General features: G+C 39.8%; 1 protein-coding gene across 3 annotated transcripts in view; it reads left to right on the forward strand.

The window, feature by feature from the left end:
• The first annotated feature begins 3,125 nt into the window (after positions 1-3,125).
• LOC121132762 (vomeronasal type-2 receptor 116-like) overlaps positions 3,126-21,905 on the forward strand; it is a 63,003-nt gene continuing 44,223 nt past the window's right edge. For all 3 annotated transcript variants that reach the window (XM_040739070.1, XM_040739067.1, XM_040739069.1), the window contains exon 1: positions 3,126-3,331. In XM_040739070.1, coding sequence (XP_040595004.1) covers positions 3,126-3,331 — 206 coding nt within the window. The remainder of the gene's footprint in view (positions 3,332-21,905) is intronic.

Genomic DNA, 21,905 nt, shown 5'->3' on the forward strand with positions numbered 1-21,905 from the left:
GTTTGCCTAAAGTGTATTCAATATCTTAAGATAGCTTTCTTCACTGTCAAATGAAAGGAAAGAGCTATTCAATTCTTCAGAAAAGATAAGGAAGCACATTATTAACTGGTTTTGTGTCCTGTGACAATAGGGAATTTAAAGGACTCATGGTGGATTGAGGTTTAAAATTCAAATGGATACAGGACATGGTATCCAGTTGGAAATAGAAAATAAATGCTGATGTTCAGTCAACATTCTTCTGTTCATGCTATTAGAAACCCAGGCCTATTTTGAGCCATACATATACAAGACTTTCTCTGAGTCTCTGAAGAGAATATTAAGGATACATTGATTATGTGTGTTTGCCAAGGAGAAGACTTGGCAATGCCAATCAAGAGCGCAGTTTCCAAAGAGCCAACGTGTCTTTCTGTATAGGAACATGGTTGTCAGTTTCAAGAACACTGTGTGTTTGGTCGGTATTTTTCACGAGGCATCCTGTGTTCTCCTTGTACAGCATTGTTCACTTAGCGTGTCTTCACTTAGTTCCATTGTGTGATATGTTCTATAAACAGGGCGCCATTTGAAGATAGCATATAATATTACTTGACATAAGAAATAGAGTAGTCAATTTGTTATTTATTTCTGGTATATGGTAATGTAGGCACATGTTGGTCCTGGAGTCTTTTTATAGGTTTTTAGAACTTTTTTATGTAGACAGTCATTCTCTTTGAATAAAAGCACAAACTTTAAAAAAAAAGAAATAGAGTAGTCATGCCCCCTGAGACCACATGTTCTATTATTTTTAACTTTGATCTTCTGAACCTTCATTCTTAGGCAGCTGTACTGAAGAATGACCTTCTGGTCCTGGAATGGTGCCAGCAACATAATTAGATGAGTCACCTTTCCTGGTCAGATCCCTAATTTTTTATTAATTTTTATTTGGATTAAAAATCTTATTTTACATAATCCCTGATTTCTGTATCTTTTGCCTCAGTTCTGGAGATCTGTACAGACAGGAAATGATGTAGGGGAAGAAACTGTCACTTGCTAACCATAGAGGTCTGGAGGTTTGTATAGAGAGGCAGGAAGTGATGTAGCTGGGCAGGAAGAGGATACAAGTAGGGCAAACAAGAAATTGCTCTCTTCTCTGCGATGGGAGGTAAAGTATGCTGGGCTTGCTCTTTCTCTCTGATCTCTCAGCATTTCCCTCTATATCTGACTCCAGTCTTTTATTATCTAGACCAATTAAGAGCTTGTTTTACAATTAAGCATCAAGACAAAAAACAAATAAAGTACAATAAAATCCCTATGTTCCAAAAACAATATGGGTCTTATCTCTTATTCTATAGGAAACATTCAAATTGGGTTTCTGACCTACTTGTCTGTAATACTTTGAATATATTATATGAATCCAATCCAGAAGCACACATACAGGCCGTAGCATCCTGGATGGCTGTCCATAGGTCAGAATGGTGTTTCAAAGCTGCTGCATAGGATACTGCCATCAGAAAGTGTCTGCACAGCCATGGCACCAAGGACAGACAGCCTCTGAATGGGGGAAATTGTCTGTTCCCCATTCTTTTCATCTAGAATTAACATACATAATGCAGTAACAAAGAAAATATTAAACAACAAAATGCTAAATCCATCTAAGTCTGTAAAGGTATTTAGGAGACGATATTAAAAATGAGAAACATCATTCAAACAGTTTATGAGAAAAGATCAAAATTATACTGACAGAGAAAGCCTAAGTTAACTTCACAAGAGATTCCATCCCAACACATTGAAGACCTCAAACAGTCAACAAATAAATCCAGCAAAGCAGGTTAGGATGCAGGGAGAAAGGATCCTCTCCTCTGGACTGATAATGAAATCTGTCTACTGTGGAAATTAGTGTAAGGTTAGATCAAAAATTACAATTCACACCAAGTGATCCCTCTATAACATTCCTGGAAATGTAATCAACATGTGTAACTCAACATCCCATAGACACATGCACATTAATTGCCGGATAATCTAGGAGAGACAAGATAGGGAAGTCACACAAATAACATCATTAGAGGAATGAAAAACATATGGGACATATATTCTTCCATAAATAACAATGGAAGTCAGTGATTTGATATCCTATCTGAATATGATTTCTCTGTCATCCCTAATAACACATGAAAAAAAACCTAATCGATACTGATGCACAGACTCTTTATTAGGAAATGAGTTTTCTGCATTCCAACCAATGAAAGTTCTTTTTATTGGCAAAGTCTTAAAAGAAGAGACTGCATCTGGAAATTAGATATGATACCAAGCAATCAGAACAAGTCTGATGAAACCATAGTTCTGTATGTATAAATGCTTCCTCACAAGACACTAAACTTAGGAACTGAATAGCAGACAGGGAGATTGTGTTTTAGAACTTGGTTTGACTGTAGACATCTGCAATGGTATGAATATTGGACTGACTACGTCGGTGCGGAGTCACAATAATTCATAAATTTTCTATTTTTGGCATAATGACAGGTTCTCCAGAAGGCAGGAAACAAAGTTAGTTTCGTGAGATTCTGTACATGTGAAGGGCACACATTAGCGTATGAACAATACAGAAAGTGCTCTGCTCCTGGCTGAATGCTATATGCCCTTCCCTATCTATCATGGACAACAGTGGACATATTGGTCCTTGACTCAACTCAAGCTCTGAATGACATAGGTCTTTCATGACCATCTTACCTCTCACTACAATGAAAGTTCTGATGAAATCCACTGAAGTAATTCCCAATGGTATTCATGCACATGGGTGTTGAATGAGGATGGGGTCTAAGCTGTTTAGCTGGAGATTGTCCCTGGGGCATTTACACTATGGATGTGAATGAAATCACGGCACCTGAGGCTGGAGACCATGCTCCTCACAACATGTTTTCCTACTTGTGTTGATGAAAAGTTTGCAGACCTCAGAGGCAGATCCTTAGGCCAGAATTTTCCAGATGTGTCAAGGAAGCAGAGCACAGAGTGGCAAAAGATAATTAGTATATATGCACATACTCCCCAGTCAGCAACAGCAATAAAATAGGTACATAGACTGAAATACATGTGTGTTGTTTCTTGCATGAGAAATGGGATTCTTCTCTGCCCAATCTTAGACCTTGGAAGACATGAAGAAGCTGAGTGTTTTCATTATTTTCCTCTTGCTCCTGAAGTTTTCTCTCATCTTGTGCAGTTTGACAGAAGCCAGCTGCTTTTGGAGAACTAAGCACAATGAAGATTATGAGGGAGAGTTATGGACTGACTGTGGTTTTGTTCTTACCATGGATCCATCACCTATAGAGGATGATTTCTACAGTAGTATAATTGATTTCAGGTAAGTCATTAGCTTCTTTGTTTCCTGCAAAAATATCATGATTTAGAAGTCTGTGGCTGGATGAAAAAAACTCCATGAGTTTCTGTTCCATATTTCCCTCTGTAACATTAGAAAATAAAGAATATTTTCTCTGATATTGATCATTATTTTTGTATTTTCTAATGCATTTCATTTTAGTGTGGTTTTATTACATTAGATTTCAATTCACTAATCTGGAAGGTTAGAGAGACAGGTTTCTTTTTTTTGTCTCCTCATGGATCTCTGTGTGTTTAAAATTGTCATTGCAGAGTGTCTCCTGACCTGACATGAAAACACAGTGTATAGAACTGGCATAAGTTCAGTATGAAGAACCTATATTACAGTGTCTCTTCAAGTGTGTGTAAAGGATTCCTAAACAGCACGTATTTCAAAAGGCCTTCATGAAGTGGTTACTTAATTTTGGTCTTTAAAAATAAAGTACATTTTCATACATGGAAAGAGAGATGTGTGACTAGTATGATTACATGTCAAATATTGCAATGTATTTGTGAATACACATATACATTGCATTAAAAATAATTTCTATGCCTGTCCCTAATGACATTCAGGGTCTGGAAATGAGTATGGATAAAACAGAATTGCCAGCTGTCAGATTCTATATCAACACATTTTTGCTTCACTTGTGAATATACCCAACCACAGATTCGCAGCATGATCAGATAGGTGATGAATATTTTTTAATGAATGAGTAAATACAACATTAAGAGAATTATATGAGAACTAAAGTATTCTTTGAAAAGGACATGTGATTTGTCTACAGTTTGTTCTCAGATCCTGATTGTCATGTGTTAACACTGGTGACTGCAGAGCAGAGAGAGAATGGACACGGGATTGAAATTTCTCAAATTTGCTGCTATATAAATATGTCTGGACTCCTTTTTTATCTATGTAGTGAAGTTCTCTGTGCTTTCTGTTAGCTGACTGCCATTCCACATCTCCTTTTATGTGCGTTTTGTAGGAATTTTACAGAATTAAACTGTTAATTTTAATTAAACTGAGAATTTTACAGTATTACAACTGTTAGTCCCAGTGCACTGTGCACACATTTATTCTGATGGAGGCTTTACATTTTTATATTTCTGGTCAATAGGGTTTGCGTTTCTATTGTCTCATCTTTGCTATTCTACCTCAAATTAAAAATTCTCAGTAATGACACTTTTTAAAAGTTATGTCCTATACTTTTTTGTAAAATTTATTTAACTAAATATCTACATATTTATCATATGTATATATACTATATAGCATTTGGGGCTGGATTATCTCACAAATGGGACAAGTTCCATCCATTAGCCTGCACATTTCATGATTTCATTATTTCTAGTAACTGAGTAATAAATCATTGGATAAGCATACCACATTTCTCTAGCCATTCTTCTGGTGATGTCCATTTATGTTGTTTTCCATTTCTGGCTGCTATAAAAATGCCAGTATGAACATAGTTGGGTCAGTGTCTTTGTGTAAGATGGTGACTAAGACTGATATGGCTGAATCTTGAGGTAGATAGATTCCCAATTTTCTGAAAAAGAGCTGTACAGTTTTTCAATGTGGCTATAGAAGTTTTCATTTTATCAGCAATGTAAGAGTACTCCTCTTGCTCCATGTCCTTTCCAGCATTACCTGTCATTTGTGTTATTGATCTTACATTCTGACGGATGTAATATGGAATCAAAATAGGTTTGATTTGTATTTCACTGGTACCAATGAATGTTGAACATTTCTTTAAGTGTTTTATAGCCATTTGAGATTCATCTGATATGAATTCTATGTTTAGATCTCTACCATATTTTTAGTTGGATTGTTTGGTTTGTGTCTAGTGACTTGAATTCTTTATGCATTTTGCCTACAATCCTAAGTGGAACTGCGGAAAGTCTTTCCCATTCTTTAGGTTTCTGTTGTGTCCTACTGATGGTGTACTTTGCCCCTTGGCTTAAAACAATTTTTCAGTTTCATGAGGTCACATTAATTTTTTGTTTGTTTGTTTTGCCTTTTTATTACTTTAATTTTTAAAAAGCTTGCTTCACATGTCAATCCCAGTTCCTTCTCCCTTCTCTCCTCCCGCACCCTCCACCATCCCCCGCAGCCTCCCACCCTATCCCTGCTGCCTTCCATATAGGGGATATCCAGAGTCTGTCATTTCACTCAGGGCAGGGTCCAGGCACTCCACTAAGAGTCCAGGCTGAGAGAGCATCCCTCTTTGTGTTATGGACACACTAAGTCCATTTGTATGCCAGTGATAAACACTGATCTACTGCCCAGGGCCCCATAGGTTGCCCAGGCCTCCTCACTGACTCTCACACCCAGGGGTTATGGATCAGTCTCATGCTGGGGTCCAAGAGCTCCCCCTTGTTCAGATCAGCTGTCTCTGCTGGTTTTGCCTGCCCATTCTTTGCCACTTTGCTCATCGCTCCTCTTTCTGGGTCACTGGGTTCTGTGGGTTCAGCTCAGTGTTTAATTGTTTGCCTCTGCTTCCAGCAGTCACTGGATGAAGGTCCTAGGATGGCATATAATGTAGACGTCAAGTTCATTGTCAGGAACGGGCATTTAAGGTAGTCTCTCCACTATTGCTTAGCTTGCCAGTTGGTGTCATCCTTTTAGATTGCTAGAGGTCTCACTGGTGCCAGATCTCTCTTCAAACCTATGACTCCTTCTATTATAGTATTTTTCATCCTGCTCTCCCCTTATTCTACCGCCACTCAACCTTCCTGTTCCCCCATGACCTACTGTCTCCTCCTCTTCTCCCACTCTCTTCTTCCCAGCTCCCACTCCCCCTACACACACCTCCTGCCGTGTTCCTAATCTGTTCAGGAAATCTTGCCTCATTCCTCTTCTCTGGGGTACCATGCATATCTCTCTTAGGTTCTTTCCTGTTTCCCAGACTCTCTGTCAGTGGCATTGCAGACCAGAACTATCCTGATCCATGTCTAAAATCCATATATGAATGAGTACATACCATGTTTATCTTTTTGTGACTGGGTTACCTCACTCAGGATGGTTTCTTATAGTGTCATCCATTTGCCCACAAATTTCAAGATTCCACTGCTTTTTTCTACTGAGTAGTACTCCATTGTGTAAATGTACCACATTTTCTCTATCCACTCTTCAGTTGAGGGGCATCTAGGTTGCTTCCAGGTTCTGGCTATTACAAACAATGCTACTATGAACATAGTGGAACAGATGTCCTTGTTGTATGAATTTGCATCTTTTGGATATATGCCTAAGAGTGGAATTGCTGGGTCCTGTGGTAGGCTGATTCCCATTTTCATGAGGAATCTCCATACTGATCTCCAAAGTGGCTGTAGGAGTTATCACTCCCGCCAGCAGTGGAGGAATGTTCCCCTCTCACCACATCCTTTCCAGCATAAATTGTCTTCGGTGTTTTTGATTGTAGCCATTCTGACAGGAGTAAGATGGTATCTCAGAGTTGTTTTGATTTGCATTTCCCTAATGTCTAAGGATGTTGAGCACTTTCTTAAGTGTCTCTCAGCCATTTTAGACTTCCCTATTGAGAATTCTCTATTTAGTTCTGTACCCCATCTTTTAATTGGATCCTTTGGTGTTTTGGAGACTTGCTTCTTGAGTTCTTTGTAAATTTTGGAGATCAGCTCTCTGTCAGATGTAGAGTTAGTGAATATCTTTTCCCATTATGTGGGCTGCCTTTTTGTCTTGTTGACTGTGTCCTCTGCCTTACAGAAGCTTCTCAGTTTCAGGAGGTCCCATTTGTTAATTGTCAATCTCAGTGTCTGTGCTACTGGTGTTATATTGAGGAAGCAGTCTCCTGTACCAATTCATTGAAGAGTATCTCCCACTTTCTCTTCTAAGAATTTCTGTGTGGTTGGATTTATGTTGAGATCTTTGATCCATTTGGACTTAAGTTTTGTGCAAGGCGATAGACATGGATTTATCTGCAGTCTTCTACATGCCAATATCCAGTTATAACAGCACCATTTGTTGAAGATGCATTCTTTTTTCCTTTGTATAATTTTAGCTTCTTTGTCAAAAATCAAGTGTTCATAGGTGTGTGGGTTAAAATCAGGGTTTTCAATTCAGTTCCATTGGTCTACCTGTCTAATTTTGTGCCAATACCAAGCTGTTTTCAGGACTATAGCTCTGTAATAGAACTTGAAGTTAGGTATGGTGATGCTTCCTGAAGTTCCTTTATTGTATATTGTTGTTTTGGCTATCCTGGGTCTTTTGTTTTTCCATATAATGTTCTTTCCCGGTCCTTGAAGAATTGTGATGGAATTTTGATAGGGATTGCTTTAGGCAAGATTGCCATTTTTATTATGTTGATCCTACCAATCCAAGAGCATGGGAGATCTTTCCATTTTCTGGTATCCTTTTTGATTTCTTTCTTTATAGACTCAAAGTTCTTGATATACAGGTCTTTCACTTCTTTGGTTAATGTTATCCCCAAATATTTGATGCTGTTTATGGCTAATGTAAAGGGTGATGTTTCTCTGATTTCTTTCTCAGCCACTTTATCATATATATATATATAATAGGGCTACTGATTTTTTTGAGTTAACCTTGTATCCTGACACTTTGCAAAATGCGTTTATCAGCTCTATGAGTTCCCTTGCATTTTTTCGAATCACTTATGTAAACTATCATATCATCTGCAAGTAATGAAAGCTTAACTTCTTCTTTTCCTATTTGTATCCCCTTGATCTGCTTTTGTTGTCTTATTGCTGTAGCTAGAATTTCAAGTACAATATTGAAGAGATATGGAGAGAGTGGACAGCCTTGTCTTGTTTCTGATTTTAGAGGAATTGCGTTGAGTTTCTCTCCATGTAGTTTGATGTTAGATGTTGGTTTACTGTATATTGCTTTTATTATGTTCAGGTATGCTCCTGTTTTACCTGATCTCTCTAGGACCTTTATCATGAAGGGGTGCTGGATTTCGTCAAAGGCTTTTTCAGCATCTAGTAAGATGATCTTTGTAGTTTGTTTATATGGTGGATTACATTGATAGATTTTCTAATTTTGAATCATCCCTGCATTCCTGGGATGAAGCCTGCTTGATCATGGTGGATGATTTTTCTGATATGTTCTTGAATCTGATTTGCTAGTATTTTATTGAGTATTTTTGCATCGATGTTCATGAGGGAAATTGGTCTATAGTTCTCTTTCTTAATTGTGTCTTTGTGTGGCTTGCGTATCAAGGTAATTGTAGCCTCATAAAAAGAGGTTGGCAGTGAGCCTCTCACTTCTCTTGTGTAGAACACTTTGACAAACATTGGAATTAGCTCTTCTTTGAATTTCTGGTAGAATTCTGCACTGAAGCCATCTGGGCCTAGGCTTTTTTTGGCTGGGAGACTTTTGATGACTGCTATTTCATTAAGGGTTATAGGTCTGTTTTGATTGTTTATCTGTTCTTGATTTAGTTTTGGCAAGTGATATCTATCCAGGAAATTGTCCATTTCCTTTAAATTTTCGAATTTTGTGGAGTATAGGTTTTCAAAGTATGCCCTGATGATTCTCTGGATTTCCTCAGTGTCCGTTGTTATATCCCCCTTTTCATTTCTGATTTTGTTAATTAGCATGCTCTCTCTCTGTCTTTTGGTTAGTTTGGACAAAGGTTTGTCTATCTTGTTGACTTTCTCAAAGAACCAACTCTTTGAGACCATTGAACCAACCATTGATTCTTTGCAATGGTTTCCTGGTTTCTACTTGATTGATTTCAGCCCTCAATTTGATTATTTTCTGGCGTCTACTCATTCTGGGTGAGTTTGCTTCTTTTTGTTCTAGAGCTTTCAGTTTTGCTATTAATTCTCTAGTATGACTGTTCTCCAGTTTCTTCATGTGGGCACTTAGTGGTATGAACTTTTCTCTCTGCACTGCTTTCAGAGTGTTCCACAAGTTTGGATACATTGTGTCTTTATTCTCATTGAATTCCAGGAAGTCTTTAGTTTCTTTTTGTATTTCTTCCTTTACTCATGGATGGTGCAACTGTGCATTGTTTAATTTCCATGAGTTTGTATGGTTTCTGTGACTTGTGTTATTGTTGAATTCTAATTTTAATGCATGGTGGTCTCATAACATAAAGGGGGTTATTCCAATTATTTTGTATCTGTGGAGGTTTGCCATGTTTCCTATTATGTGGTCGATTTTAGAGAAGGTTCCACGTGGTACTGAGATGAAGGTATATCCCTTTGTGTTTGGGTGGGGTGTTCTATAAATGTCTGTTAAACCCAGTTGGGTCATAACTTCTTTTAGTTCTTTTGGTTCCAGGGGGATATTAGCTCACCTGAACCTGGAGACGCTGGAGGGTGGGGTCTGGAAGAACTGATGCCTTTCCTGTGTGGGCGGGTCCTTTGGATGCCAGGAGGTGGCCCCAGAAGATTGAGGGAATGGGTGATGGGCAGAGGAGTATTCCTAGAGGGACCCAAGCTCACCTGAAGCTGGGGACACCAGAGGGTGGGGTCTGGAAGGACTGATGCCTTTCCAGTGCGGCAGATCTTCTGAACTTTGGGACGCTTGAGGGTGGGTACTGGAAGGACTGATGCCTTTCCTTTGTGGTGAATCATCTGGATGCCAGTAGCCAGCCCTAGAAAATTGAGGGAGTGGGTGATGGGCGGCAGGGGAGTGATCCCAGGGGGACCCAAGCTCACCTGAACCCTGGGACGCTGGAGAGTGGGGTCTGGAAGGCCACATTAATTAATTTTTGATCTTAGTTCCTGGGCTTTAAGAGGTCTGTTTTGGAAATAGACTTTTGTGCCAATGCATTAAAGCTATTCCCCAATTTCTTCTTTTGCTCAATTAGTGTATATGATACTATGTTGATGTTTTCATCCCTGTGGACTTGCATTTTGTGTGGTATGATTAATACAGATCTATTTGCATACTTCATCATGCAGACACCCAGTTAGACTAGCATCATTTGTTGAAGATGCTTTCTATTTTTCCATTATACAATTCTGTATTCTTTATCAATATCCAGGTGTCCATTGGTGAGTAGATTTACACTTGAGACTTGGATTTTATTTCCTTGAAGAACATATCTGTTTTTATGCCAACATCATTGGGTTTTTCTTACTGTAGCTCAAGTACATCTGGTAATTGAGGATGGTTTTACTCCAGAGGTTATTTTATTGTTTTGGATAGTTTTAGCTATCCTGTGATTTTTGCTTTTCCATATTAAATTGAGTGTTGTAATTTCATGATCTTTAAAGTATTATGTTTGAATTTTGATAGGGCTGCATTGAGTCTGGTAGATTCCTTTTGGTAAGAGGGACATTATAATTCTATTGATGCTTGAACATGGCAGATCTTTTCATCTTCTGATAGCTTCTTCAATTTCTTTCTTCAGAACTTAAAGTTTTTGTCACACAAGCCTTTCACCGTCTTACTTATGCCAAGGTATTTTATATTGTTTTTGACTATTATGAAGAGTTTTGTTTTCCCTGACTGCTTTCTTAGACCATTTGTAATTTGTAGGAAGTACTACTTCTTTTTTAAAAGTTAGTATCATATCCAGGCACTTTGCTGAGACTGTCTTTTAGGAATATGTATTCCGTGATAATTTTTTTTTGGATTTGCTCATGTTTGGTATCATATCATTTGAAATTAGCAATACTGTGATTTTTACCTTTTTGATTTGCATTCCTTGATTTATTTCAGATGTCTTGTTGCTCTGCTAAAATTTGGAGTTCTGATCTGAATAGATATTTAGAGAGTGAGTGGACAGCCTTGTCTTATTCATGGTTTTAGCAGAATTGCTCTGAGTTTTTCTCCATTTAATTTGATGTTGGGTATAGGCTACTGCAAATTGCCTACATTATGTTTAGTTAGGTCTGTCCCTCATATCCCCGATGTCTCAAATCCTTACTATGAAGGGATGTTGGATTTTGTCAAAGGCTTTTTTCAGCATCTAATTGGATGATCATGTGGGTTTTTTGTCCTTCAATTTGTTTATGTGGTGCATTACCATGTTGACCTATCCCTGACCTATTTCTGGAGTGTAGCATACTTGATTGTGGTGAATCATCTCTTTGGTATGTATTGCATTTGGTCTGTGAGCACTTTATTGAGCATTTTCACATCTAAGTTCATGAGGGAAATGGGTCTATAATTCTTTCTTTGTGAAATCCTTGTGTATTTTGGGTATCAGAGTGATTATGTCTTCATAAAATGAGTTTGGCAATTATTGTTCTGTTTCTATTTTGTGAAATATTTGAGTAAACAATTTTTTCATTTTTTAAAATTTAAATTAGAAAGAATCTTGTTTTACATGTCAATCCCAGTTCCCTCTCCCTCTCCTACTCCCCTGGCAACCCCTATACAACCCTCTTTCAAGGACTGTCATATCATTTGGAGCAGGGCCTAGACCCTCCCCCATGTATAGGATGACAGAGTATCTCTCTATGTTGAGTGGGCTCCCGAAGTATTCATGTACTATGGATACATACTGATCCACTACTAGAGGCCCCATAGATTAATCAGACCTCCAAAATGACATTCATGTTCAGGGAGTTTGAGACAGTCCTATGCTGGTTTCCTAGCAATCAGTCTGGGGTCCATGGGCTCCCCCTTGTTCAGGTCAGATGTTTTTGTGGGTTTCTCCAGTCTGGTCTTGACCCTTTACTCATCACTCCTTTCTCTCTGCAACTGGATTCCAGAGTTCAGCTCAGTGTCTAGCTGTGCATTTCCGCTTCTGCTTCCATCAGCTACTGGATGAAGACTCTAGTATGGCATATCAGGTAGTCATCAATCTCATTATCAGAGAAGGGCAATTAAGGTAGCCACTCTGCTATTGCTTAGATTGTTAACTGGGGTCATCCTTGTGGATCTATGGACATTTCCCTAGTACCAGATTTCTCTTTAAACCTATAATGGCTCCATCTATTATGGTATCTCTTTTCTTTTTCTTCCTCCATAAATGTTTTTATTTAAATTAGAAACATGCATGCCTCAATTGTCAATCCCAGATCCCTCTCCCACCCCTCTTCCCTTGTCCCTCCACCAGTCCTCCCCAACCCCCAACCAATCCCCACATCATTCCCCAGGGAGGGTGAGGCCTTACTTGGGGGGATCTCCAGAGTCTGTCATTTCATCTAGGGCAGGACCTAGGCCCTTCTCCCTGTATCCAGGCTGAGGGAGCATCCATCCATGTAGAATGGATGAAAGTTCATTCGTACACCATGGTAAACACTGATCTACTATCCAAGGCCACAGAGATTTCTGAGGCCTCCTCACTGACATTACATTCATGCAGTCTGGATCAGTCCCCTGCTGGCCTCTCAGCCATCAGTCTGGGATTCAATAGCTCCCCCTTATCCGGTCAGCTGTCTTTGTGGGTTTTACCATCATGTTCTTGACCCCTTTGCTCATCACTCCTCCATCTCTGTCACTGGGTTCCAAGAGTTCAGTTCAGTGTTTAGCTGTGGGTATCTGTCTCTGCTTCCATCAGTCACTAGATGAAGGTTCTAGGATGTCATATAAGGTAGTCATCAACCTTATCATCAGGTAGGAGCTATTCATGTAGTGTCTCTGCTATTACTTAGATTTCCAGTTGGTATTATCCTTGTAGATCTCTGGAAATCTCACTAGTGTCAGCTCTCTCCTCAGAGCTATAATGACTCCAACTATTATGGTATCTCTCGTCCTGGTCTCCTCTGTTCTTACCTCGACTCAGCCTTCCTGCTCCCCCATGTCTTCTTCTACCCTCCTCTTATCCCCTTCTCTTTTTCCTGGTTCCCTCCCCCCCCCCCCATGTTCCCAGTCTGCTCAGGAGATCTTGCCTCATTCCACTTCTCTGGGGTATAATGTGTTTCTCTTGGGAACCTCCCTGTTTCCTAGAATCACTGGCCCTGGGATTGTAGGCTGACACTCCCCCTGATCCATGTCTAAAATCCATATATGAGTGAGTACATACCATGCTTGTTTTTTTGTGACTGGGTTACCTCACTCAGGATGGTTTCTTCTAGTGCTGTCCATTTGCCTGCAAATTTCAAGATTCCATTGATTTTTTTCCACTGAATAGTACTCCATTGTGTAAATGTACCACATTTTCTCTATTCACTCTTCAGTTGTGGGGCACCTAAGTTGCTTCCAGGATCTAGTATTACAAATAATGCTGCTATGAACATAGTGTAATAGACATCCTTGTTGTATGAATGGGCATCTTTTGGATATATAACTAAGAGTGGAATTGCTGGGTCTTGTGGTAGATTGATTCCCTTTTTCCTGAGGAATCTCCATACTGATATCCAAAGTGGCTGTACAAGTTGGCACTCCCACCAGCAATGGACAACTGTTCCCCTTTCTCCACATCCTCTCCAGCATAAACAGTCATTGCTATCTCTTTTCTTGATCTCCTCGATTATTCCCCTGACTTGAACTTCTTGTTCTCTCATGACCTCCTCTCCTGTCCTCTTCCCTCTTCTTTTTCTCCTAATTGCATCTTCCCTCTCCCATGCTCCCAATTAGCTCAGGAGATCATTTGCCTTTCTCCTTATCTGGGGGACAATGTTTGTCTCTCTTAGGGTCCTTCTTGTTTCCTAGCTTCTCTGGTGGTGTATTTGTAGGCTGGTATGCCTATGCTATATGTATAAAATCCACATATGAGTGATTGCATAGCATGTTTGTCTTTTTGTGACTAGGTTACCTCACTCAGGATGTTTTCTTCTAGTTCCATCCATTTGCCTGCAGATTTCAATATTCCATTGTTTTTATTTTCTGCTGAGTAGTACTGCATTGTATAAATGTACCACATTTTCTCCATCCATTCTTCAGTTGAGAGGCATCTAGGTTGCTTCCAGGCTCTGGCTATTACACATAATCTTTTTATGAACATGCTTGAACAGATGTCCATGTTGCATGAATGTACATGTTTTTAGTATATGCCTCAGTGGAATTGCTCTATCTATCTATCTATCTATCTATCTATCTATCTATCTATCTATCTATCTACTTTTCATATTAGAACCAAGCTTGCCTCACATGTCAATCCCAGCTCCTCCCCTGTACCCAAGAATCCCTCCCAACTCCCCATGCAATGCCCACTCAACTCTCCAGGGAGGTGAGGCCTTTCATCGGGGATCTCCAAAGTCTGTCATATCTTCTGGGGCATTGTATAGGCCCTCCCCGATGTTACCAGACTGAGAGAGCATCCCTTCATGTGGTATGGGCTCCCAAAGTTCATTAAGATGCCAGGAATAAATTCTGATCTAGTACCCAAGGCCTCAAAGCTTGATGAGGCCTCCTCACTGACACCCGCATTCAGGGGGTCTGGATCAGTCCCATTCTGTCCTCTCATCTATCAGTCTAGGGTCCATGAACATCTCCTTATTCAGATCAGCTGTTTCTGTGGGCTTCACCTGCCTGGTCATGACCAATTTGCTCATCACTCCTCCCTCACTGCAACTGGTTTCTAGGAGTTCAGTTCAGCATTTAGTTATGGGTATCTGCCTCTGCTTCCATCAGTCACTGGATAGAGACTCTAGGATGGCATACAAGGTAGTCGTCAATCTCATTATTGGGTAAGGACATTTAAAGTAGCCTCTCCACTTTTGGTTAGATTGCCAGTTGGTGTCATCCTTGTAGATCTCTGGAAATCTCATTTGTGCCAGATCTCTCTTCAAACCTATAATGACTCCCTCTATTATGGTATCTCTAATCCTGCTCTTCTCTCTTCTTCCCCTGAGTCAAATTTCCTGGTCCCCCATGTCCTCCTCTTCCCTACTCTTCTCCCCCTCACTTTACTCCTGCTCCCTGTCCCCTCCCCCTATGCTCCCAGTCCACTCAGAAGATCCTGTCCCATCCCCCTTCTCTGGGATACCATGCATATCTCTCTTGGGGTGCTCCCTGATTCTCAGACTGTCTGGCAACAGGACTGTAGGCTTGCACTCCACTGCTTCATGCCTAAAATCCATATATGAGTGAGTACATACCATGTTTGTCTTTTTGTGACTTGTGTTACCTCACTCAGGATGATTTATTGTAGTGTCATCCTTTTGCTTTCAAATTTCAAGATTCCATTGTTTTTTTTTTTCTGGTGAGTAGTACTCAGTTGTGTAAATGTACCACATTTTCTCTATCCACTCTTCAGTTGAGGGGCATCTAGGTTGCTTCCAGGTTCTGGATATTACAAATAATACTGCTGTGAAAATTGTGGAACAAATACCTTTGTTGTATGAATGAGCATCTTTTGGGCATATGCCTAAGAGTGGAACTGCTGGATCTTGAGGAAGACTGATTCCCATTTTCCTGAGGAACTTCCATACTGATTTTCAAAGTGGCTATACAAGTTGTCACTTCCATCAGCAGTGGAGGAGAGTTCCCCTTTCTCCACATCCTCTCCAGCATAAAATGTCCTTGGTGTTTTTGATTTTAGCCATTTTGACATGAGTGAGATGGTATCTCAGAGTTGTTTTGATTTGCATTTCCCTAATGTCTAAGGATGTTGAGCACTTTCTTAAGTGTCTCTCAGCCATTTGAGACAACTCTATTGAAAACTCTCTATTTAGAGCTGTACCCCACTTTTTAATTGGACCCTTTGGTGTTTTGGAGACTTGCTTCTTGAGTTCTTTGTAAATTTTGGAGATCAGCCCTCTGTCAGATGTGGGGTTAGTGAATATTTTTCCCATTCTGTGGGCTGCCTTTTGTCTTGCTGACTGTGTCCTTTGCCTTACAGAGCTTCTCAGTTTCAGGAGGTCCCATTTATTAATCGTTGATCTCACCGTCTGTGCTACTGGTGTTATGTTCAGGCAGTGGTCTCTTGTACCAATTCATTTAAGGGTACCTCCCACTTTCTCTTCTAAGAGGCTCAGTGTGGTTGGATTTATGTTGAGATCTTTGATCCATTTGGACTTATGTTTTGTACAAGGTGATAAACATGGATCTATCTGCAGACTTCTGCATACCAGTACCCAGTTAGGCCAGCACCATTTGTTGAAGATGCTTTCTTTTTCCATTGTATAATTTTAGCTTCTTTGTCAGAAATCAAGTGTTCATAGGTGTGTGGGTTAAAATTAGGGTTTTCATTCAGTTCCATTGGTCTAGCTGCCTATTTTTGTGCCAATACCAAGCTGTTTTCAGGACTATAGCTCTATAATATAGCTTGAAATCAGGTATGGTGATGCCACCCTCAGGTCCTTTATCGTATAGGGTTGTTTTGGCTATCCTGGGCCTTCTGTTTTTCCATATAAAGTTGATTAATGTTCTTTCCAGGTCCTTGAAGAATTGTGATGGAATTTTGATAGGGATTGCATTGAATCTGTAGACTGCTTTTGGCAAGATTGCCATTTTTATTATGCTAATCCTACCAATCCAAGAGCATGGGAGATCTTTCCATTTTCTGGTATCCTCTTTGATTTCTTTCTTTTTTTTATTATTTTTGGTTTTTCGAGACAGGGTTTCTCTGTGGCTTTGGAGGCTGTCCTGGAACTCACTCGGTAGACCAGGCTGGTCTCGAACTCACAGTGATCCGCCTGCCTCTGCCTCCCGAGTGCTGCGATTAAAGGCGTGTGCCACCAATGCCCGGTGATTTCTTTCTTTAAAGACACAAAGTTCTTGATATACAGGTCTTTCACTTCCTTGGTTAACATTATCCCCAGATATTTGATGCTGTTTTTGGCTATTGTAAAGGGTGATGTTTCTCTGATTTCTTTCTCAGTCACTTCATCATCTGTATATAATAGGGCCACTGATTTTTTTGAGTTTACCTTGTATCCTGCCACATTGCTGAAGGTGTTTATCACCTCTAGGAGTTCCCTTGCAGAGTTTTTCGGGTCACTTATGTAAACAATCATATCATCTGCAAATAGTGAAAGTTTGACTTCTTCTTTTCCTATTTGTATCCCCTTTATCTCCTTTTGTTGTCTTATTGCTGTAGCTAGAACTTCAAGTACAATATTGAAGAGATATGGAGAGAGTGGACAGCCTTGTCTTGTTCCTGATTTTAGAGGAATTGCTTTGAGTTTCTCTCCATTTAGTTTGATGTTAGCTGTTGGTTTGCTGTATATTGCTTTTATTATATTCAGGTACATTCCTGTTATCCATGATCTCTCTAGGACCTTTATCATGAAGGGGTGCTGGATTTCGTCAAAGGATTTTTCAGCATCTAGTGAGATGATCATGAGTTTTTTCTTTCACAATTGTTTATATGGCGGATTACTTTGATAGATTTTCTAATGTTGAACCATCCCTGCATTCCTGGGATGAAGCCTACTTGATCATGTTGGATGATTTTTCTGATGTGTTCTTGAATCCGGCTTGTGAGTATTTTATTGAGTATTTTTGCATCGATGTTCATGAGGGAAATTGGTCTATAGTTCTCTTTCTTAGTTGTGTCTTTGTGTGGCTTGGGTATCAAGGTAATTGTAGCCTCATAAAAAGAGTTTGGCAGTGAGCCTCCTGCTTCTATTGTGTGGAATACATTGAGGAGTATTGGAATTAGCTATTCTTTGAATTTCTGGTAGAATTCTGCACTGAAGCCATCTGGGCCTGGGCTTTTTTTATTTGGGAGACTTTTGATGACTGCTTCTATTTCATTAGGGGTTATAGGTCTGTTTAGATTGTTTATCTGCTCTTGATTTAGTTTTGGCAAGTGATATCTATCTAGGATATTGTACATTTCCTTTATATTTTCAAATTTTGTGGAGTACAGATTTTCAAAGTATGCCCTGATGATTCTCTGGATTTCCTCAGAGTCCGTTGTTATGTCCTCTTTTTCATTCCTGATTTTGTTAATTAGCATGCTCTCTCTCTGTCTTTTGGTTAGTTTGGACAGAGATTTGTCTATTTTGTTGATTTTCTCAAAGAACCAACTCTTTGTTTCATTGATTCTTTGTATTGTCTTCCTAGTTTCTACTTGATTGATTTCCTCCCTCAATTTGATTATTTCCTGGTGTCTGCTGCTCCTGGGTGAGTTTGCTTCTTTTTGTTCTAGAACATTCAGCTGTGCTATTAATTCTCTAGTATGGCTGTTCTCCAGTTTCTTCATGTGGGCACTTAGTGCTGTGAACTTTCCTCTCAGTACCGCTTTCAAAGTGTCCCATAAATTTGCGTATGCTGTGTCTTCATTCTCATTGAATTCCAGGAAGTCTTTAATTTCTTTTTATATTTCTTCTTTTACCCAGGGATGGTGCAATTGTGCATTGTCCAATTTCCATGAGTTTGTAGGGTTTCTGTGATTTGTGTTATTGTTGAATTCTTATTTTAATGCATGGTTGTCTGATAAGATACAGGGGGTTATTCCAATTTTTTTACCTGTGTAGATTTGCTATGGTTCCTATTATGTGGTCAGTTTTAGAGAAGCTTCCCTGTGGTGCTGAGAAGAAGGTATATCCTTTTGTGTTTTGGTGGAATGTTCTATAGATGTCTGTTAAACCCATTTGGGTCATAACTTCTATTATTTCGTTTGTTTCTTTGTTAAGTTTCTGTCTGGAGGTCCTGTCTAGTGGTGATAGGGGAGTGTTGAAGTCTCCTACTATTAGTATGTGAGATTTTATGTGCACTTTCAACTTTAGTAATGTTTCTTTCACAAATGTAGGTTTCTTTTTTATTTGGGGTGTAGATGTTCAAAATTGAGACTTCATCTTGATGGACTTTTCCTTTACTGAATATGTAGTGCCCTTCTTCATCTCTTTTGATTGATTTTAATTTGAAATCTAGTTTGTTAGATATTATGTTTGCTACACCTGCTTGTTTCTTGGGACCATTTGATTGGAAGATCTTTTTCCAACCCTTTACTCTGAGATAACATCTGTCTTTGATGTTGAAATGTGTTTCTTATATGCAGCAGAAGGAAGGGTTCTGTCTTCGTATCCATTCTGCTAGTCTGTGTCTTTTTATAGGCAAGTTGAGGCCGTTGACATTGAGGGATATTAATGACCATTGATTGATGATTCTTGTTTGTGCTTGATTTATTGTTAGTGAAGTTATTTTGTGTAGTTTCTCTTCCCTTTTTCTTTTGGTGTTTTGTAAAGTGAGATTATATATTGCCTGTATCTTTGTGAATGTAGTTATCTTCCTTGGATCTAGGTTTTCCTTCTAGCACTTTCTGTAGAGGTGGATTCATGGATACTTATTGTTTAAATCTGGCTTTGTCATGGAATATTTTGTTTTCTCCATCTATGGTAATTGAGAGCTTTGCTGGATATAGTAGTCTGGGCTGGCATCCTTGTTCCCTTAGCGTTTGTAGGACATCTGTCCAGGATCTTCTGGCTTTCATCGTTTCCATTGAGAAGTCAGGTGTAATTCGGATAGGTCTGCCTTTGTATTTTACTTGGCCTTTTTCTTTAGATGCTCTTAATATTTTCTCTTTACTCTGTAGGTTTGATGTTTTGATTATTATAGGGCGAGGTGACTTCTTTTTCTGGTCCAGCCTATTTGGTGTTCTGTAAGATTCTTGTATTTTCATAGACATATCCTTCTTTAGGTTAGGGAAGTTTTCTTCTATGATTTTGTTGAATATGGTTTCTGTACCTTTGAGTTGTATTTCTTTGCCTTCTTCTATACCTATTTTTCTCAGGTTTGGTTTCTTCACGGTGTCCCATATTTCCTGGATATTTTGTGTTAGGGATTTGTCGGTTTTGAGATTTTCTTGGTTGACGACTCTATGTACTCTAATGAGTCTTCAACACCTGGGATTCTCTCTTCTATCTCTTGTATTCTATTGGTGATACTTGCATCTGTAGTTCCTGATCGTTTATCCAGCTTTCCTATTTCCAGCATCCCCTCATTCTGTGTTTTCTTTATTGTTTCTATTTCAGCTTTCAATCCTTCAACTGTTTGAGTTGTTTCCTTCATTTTTTTGGTTGATTTTTCTTGCTGCTCTTTAGATTCTTTGAAAGATTTGTTAATTTTTTGAATTTTCCCCCATTTCATGGATTTTTTGTTTGTCTTTTCTTCTATTTCTTTAAGGGATTTCCTCATTTCTTCTTTGAGGGTCTCTATCATCTTCATGAAATAATTTTTAGGTCTGTCTCCTCTCCTTCATCTATGTAGTGCTTTTCAGGTCTTGCTGGTGTTGGTTCTCTAGATTCTGGTGGAGTCATGTTGTTCTTTCTATTGCTGAGTGAGCTCTTATTCTGTCCTCTTCCCATCTCTTCTTCCAGTGGGTGTTGGTGGAGTCTTTCCGTCTCCACTGGTTTCCTTCCTTCCTGAAACTGAAGCTGGGGACACTGAAACTGAAGCTTAAGCTGAAGCTGTTGTTGCCTGATGCTGGGGCCTGAAAGGGTTGATGTCTTTCCTGTGTGGGCGGGTCTTCTGGATGCCAGGAATGGCCCCCCGGAAGCTTGAGGTGATGAGTGTAAAGAGAAGCTTTTCCTTGCTAGCTGCTTTGGTTTAACCCCCGCCAGCCGCCTGGGCTCTGCCACATTGTAGTCCCCAAATAAACACACAGGAGGCTATATTAATTATGAAGCTGTTGGCCTTGCTTGTTTCTTACTGGCTAGCTCTGACTTAAGTAATTACCCCATAATTGTTAATCTAAGTATGTCTCTTACCGGAGAATTGTTCTGGGCTCCTACCCCATGGTGTTACATCTCGAACTCTCTTGTGTTTCTCCTTCCCAGAATCCTCCTGGACTCCTAGCCCCACCTATCTAGATTCCTATTGGCCAGCAGTAATTTATTGACATATACTCAGGACTTCCCCAGCAGATGAGTGTTGGGCAGGGGATGGGGAGTGTCCCTGCAGGAGACCCACGGTCTCCCAAAGCTGGGCTCGCCGGAGTTTGGGGCCTGGAAGGGCTGAAGTCTTTCCTGCGTGGGCGGGTCTTCTGGGTGCCAGGAGTGGCCCCCCGGAAGCTCAAGGGGATGCCTGTTGGGCAGGGGATGGGGAGTGTCCCTCTCCCCCCAGACCCAATCTCACCTGAAGCTGGGCTCCCTGGAGTTTGGGGCCTGGAAGGGCTGATGTCTTTCCTGTGTCGACTTTTATTGATTCTTTTGGCATTTCATATCACGCATCCCGATTCCACTTATCTCTTCATCACTTCTCATCTACTATTGGCCATGCACCCTACTCACTGAAAGAAAACAGAATTTTAACAAAGTCAAACAAGCACTCAAGAAGAGGAAGAAGAAGAAAAAGAAGAGGAGGAGAAGGAAGAAGAAAAGGAAAAAGAAGAAGAAGAAAAGGAGGGGGAGGAGGAAGAGGAAGAGGAAGAAGAGGAAGACAAAGCAGGTCATCATAGAAGCTGCAGTTTATTCTATTAGTTCAATGATATTTACTTTTTTTGTTGCTATGAATCAATAGTCTGGTTCTCAATAGTCTGGTTCAGCACCTATGACTTTTGCTACCCTATGGACAACATTCTTCGTTTTGTAACTTCTTGGATATTCTGTTGTTGTCCTGTGTGGTGGAGATCCTTCTATATTGGATGTGTAACTTCATCACATTTACTTGCTCCAATAGTTCATAGCAGCAGTAGATGTTGGGGTGGGGTTATTAATAGGTCTGGTCCTGGGAATGGGTTTTGTTTGGATTGGTTATTTCACCAGTTTTCCCTGATCTTCACTATTTGGGTGAGCTCACCAACAATGGACCAGGTAGGGCATATGATGAAGCATGCAGCAAGTGGGGCCAGCTC

Source organism: Mesocricetus auratus, unplaced genomic scaffold (assembly GCF_017639785.1).
Source record: "Mesocricetus auratus isolate SY011 unplaced genomic scaffold, BCM_Maur_2.0 Super-Scaffold_100676, whole genome shotgun sequence".
NCBI lineage: Eukaryota > Metazoa > Chordata > Mammalia > Rodentia > Cricetidae > Mesocricetus > Mesocricetus auratus.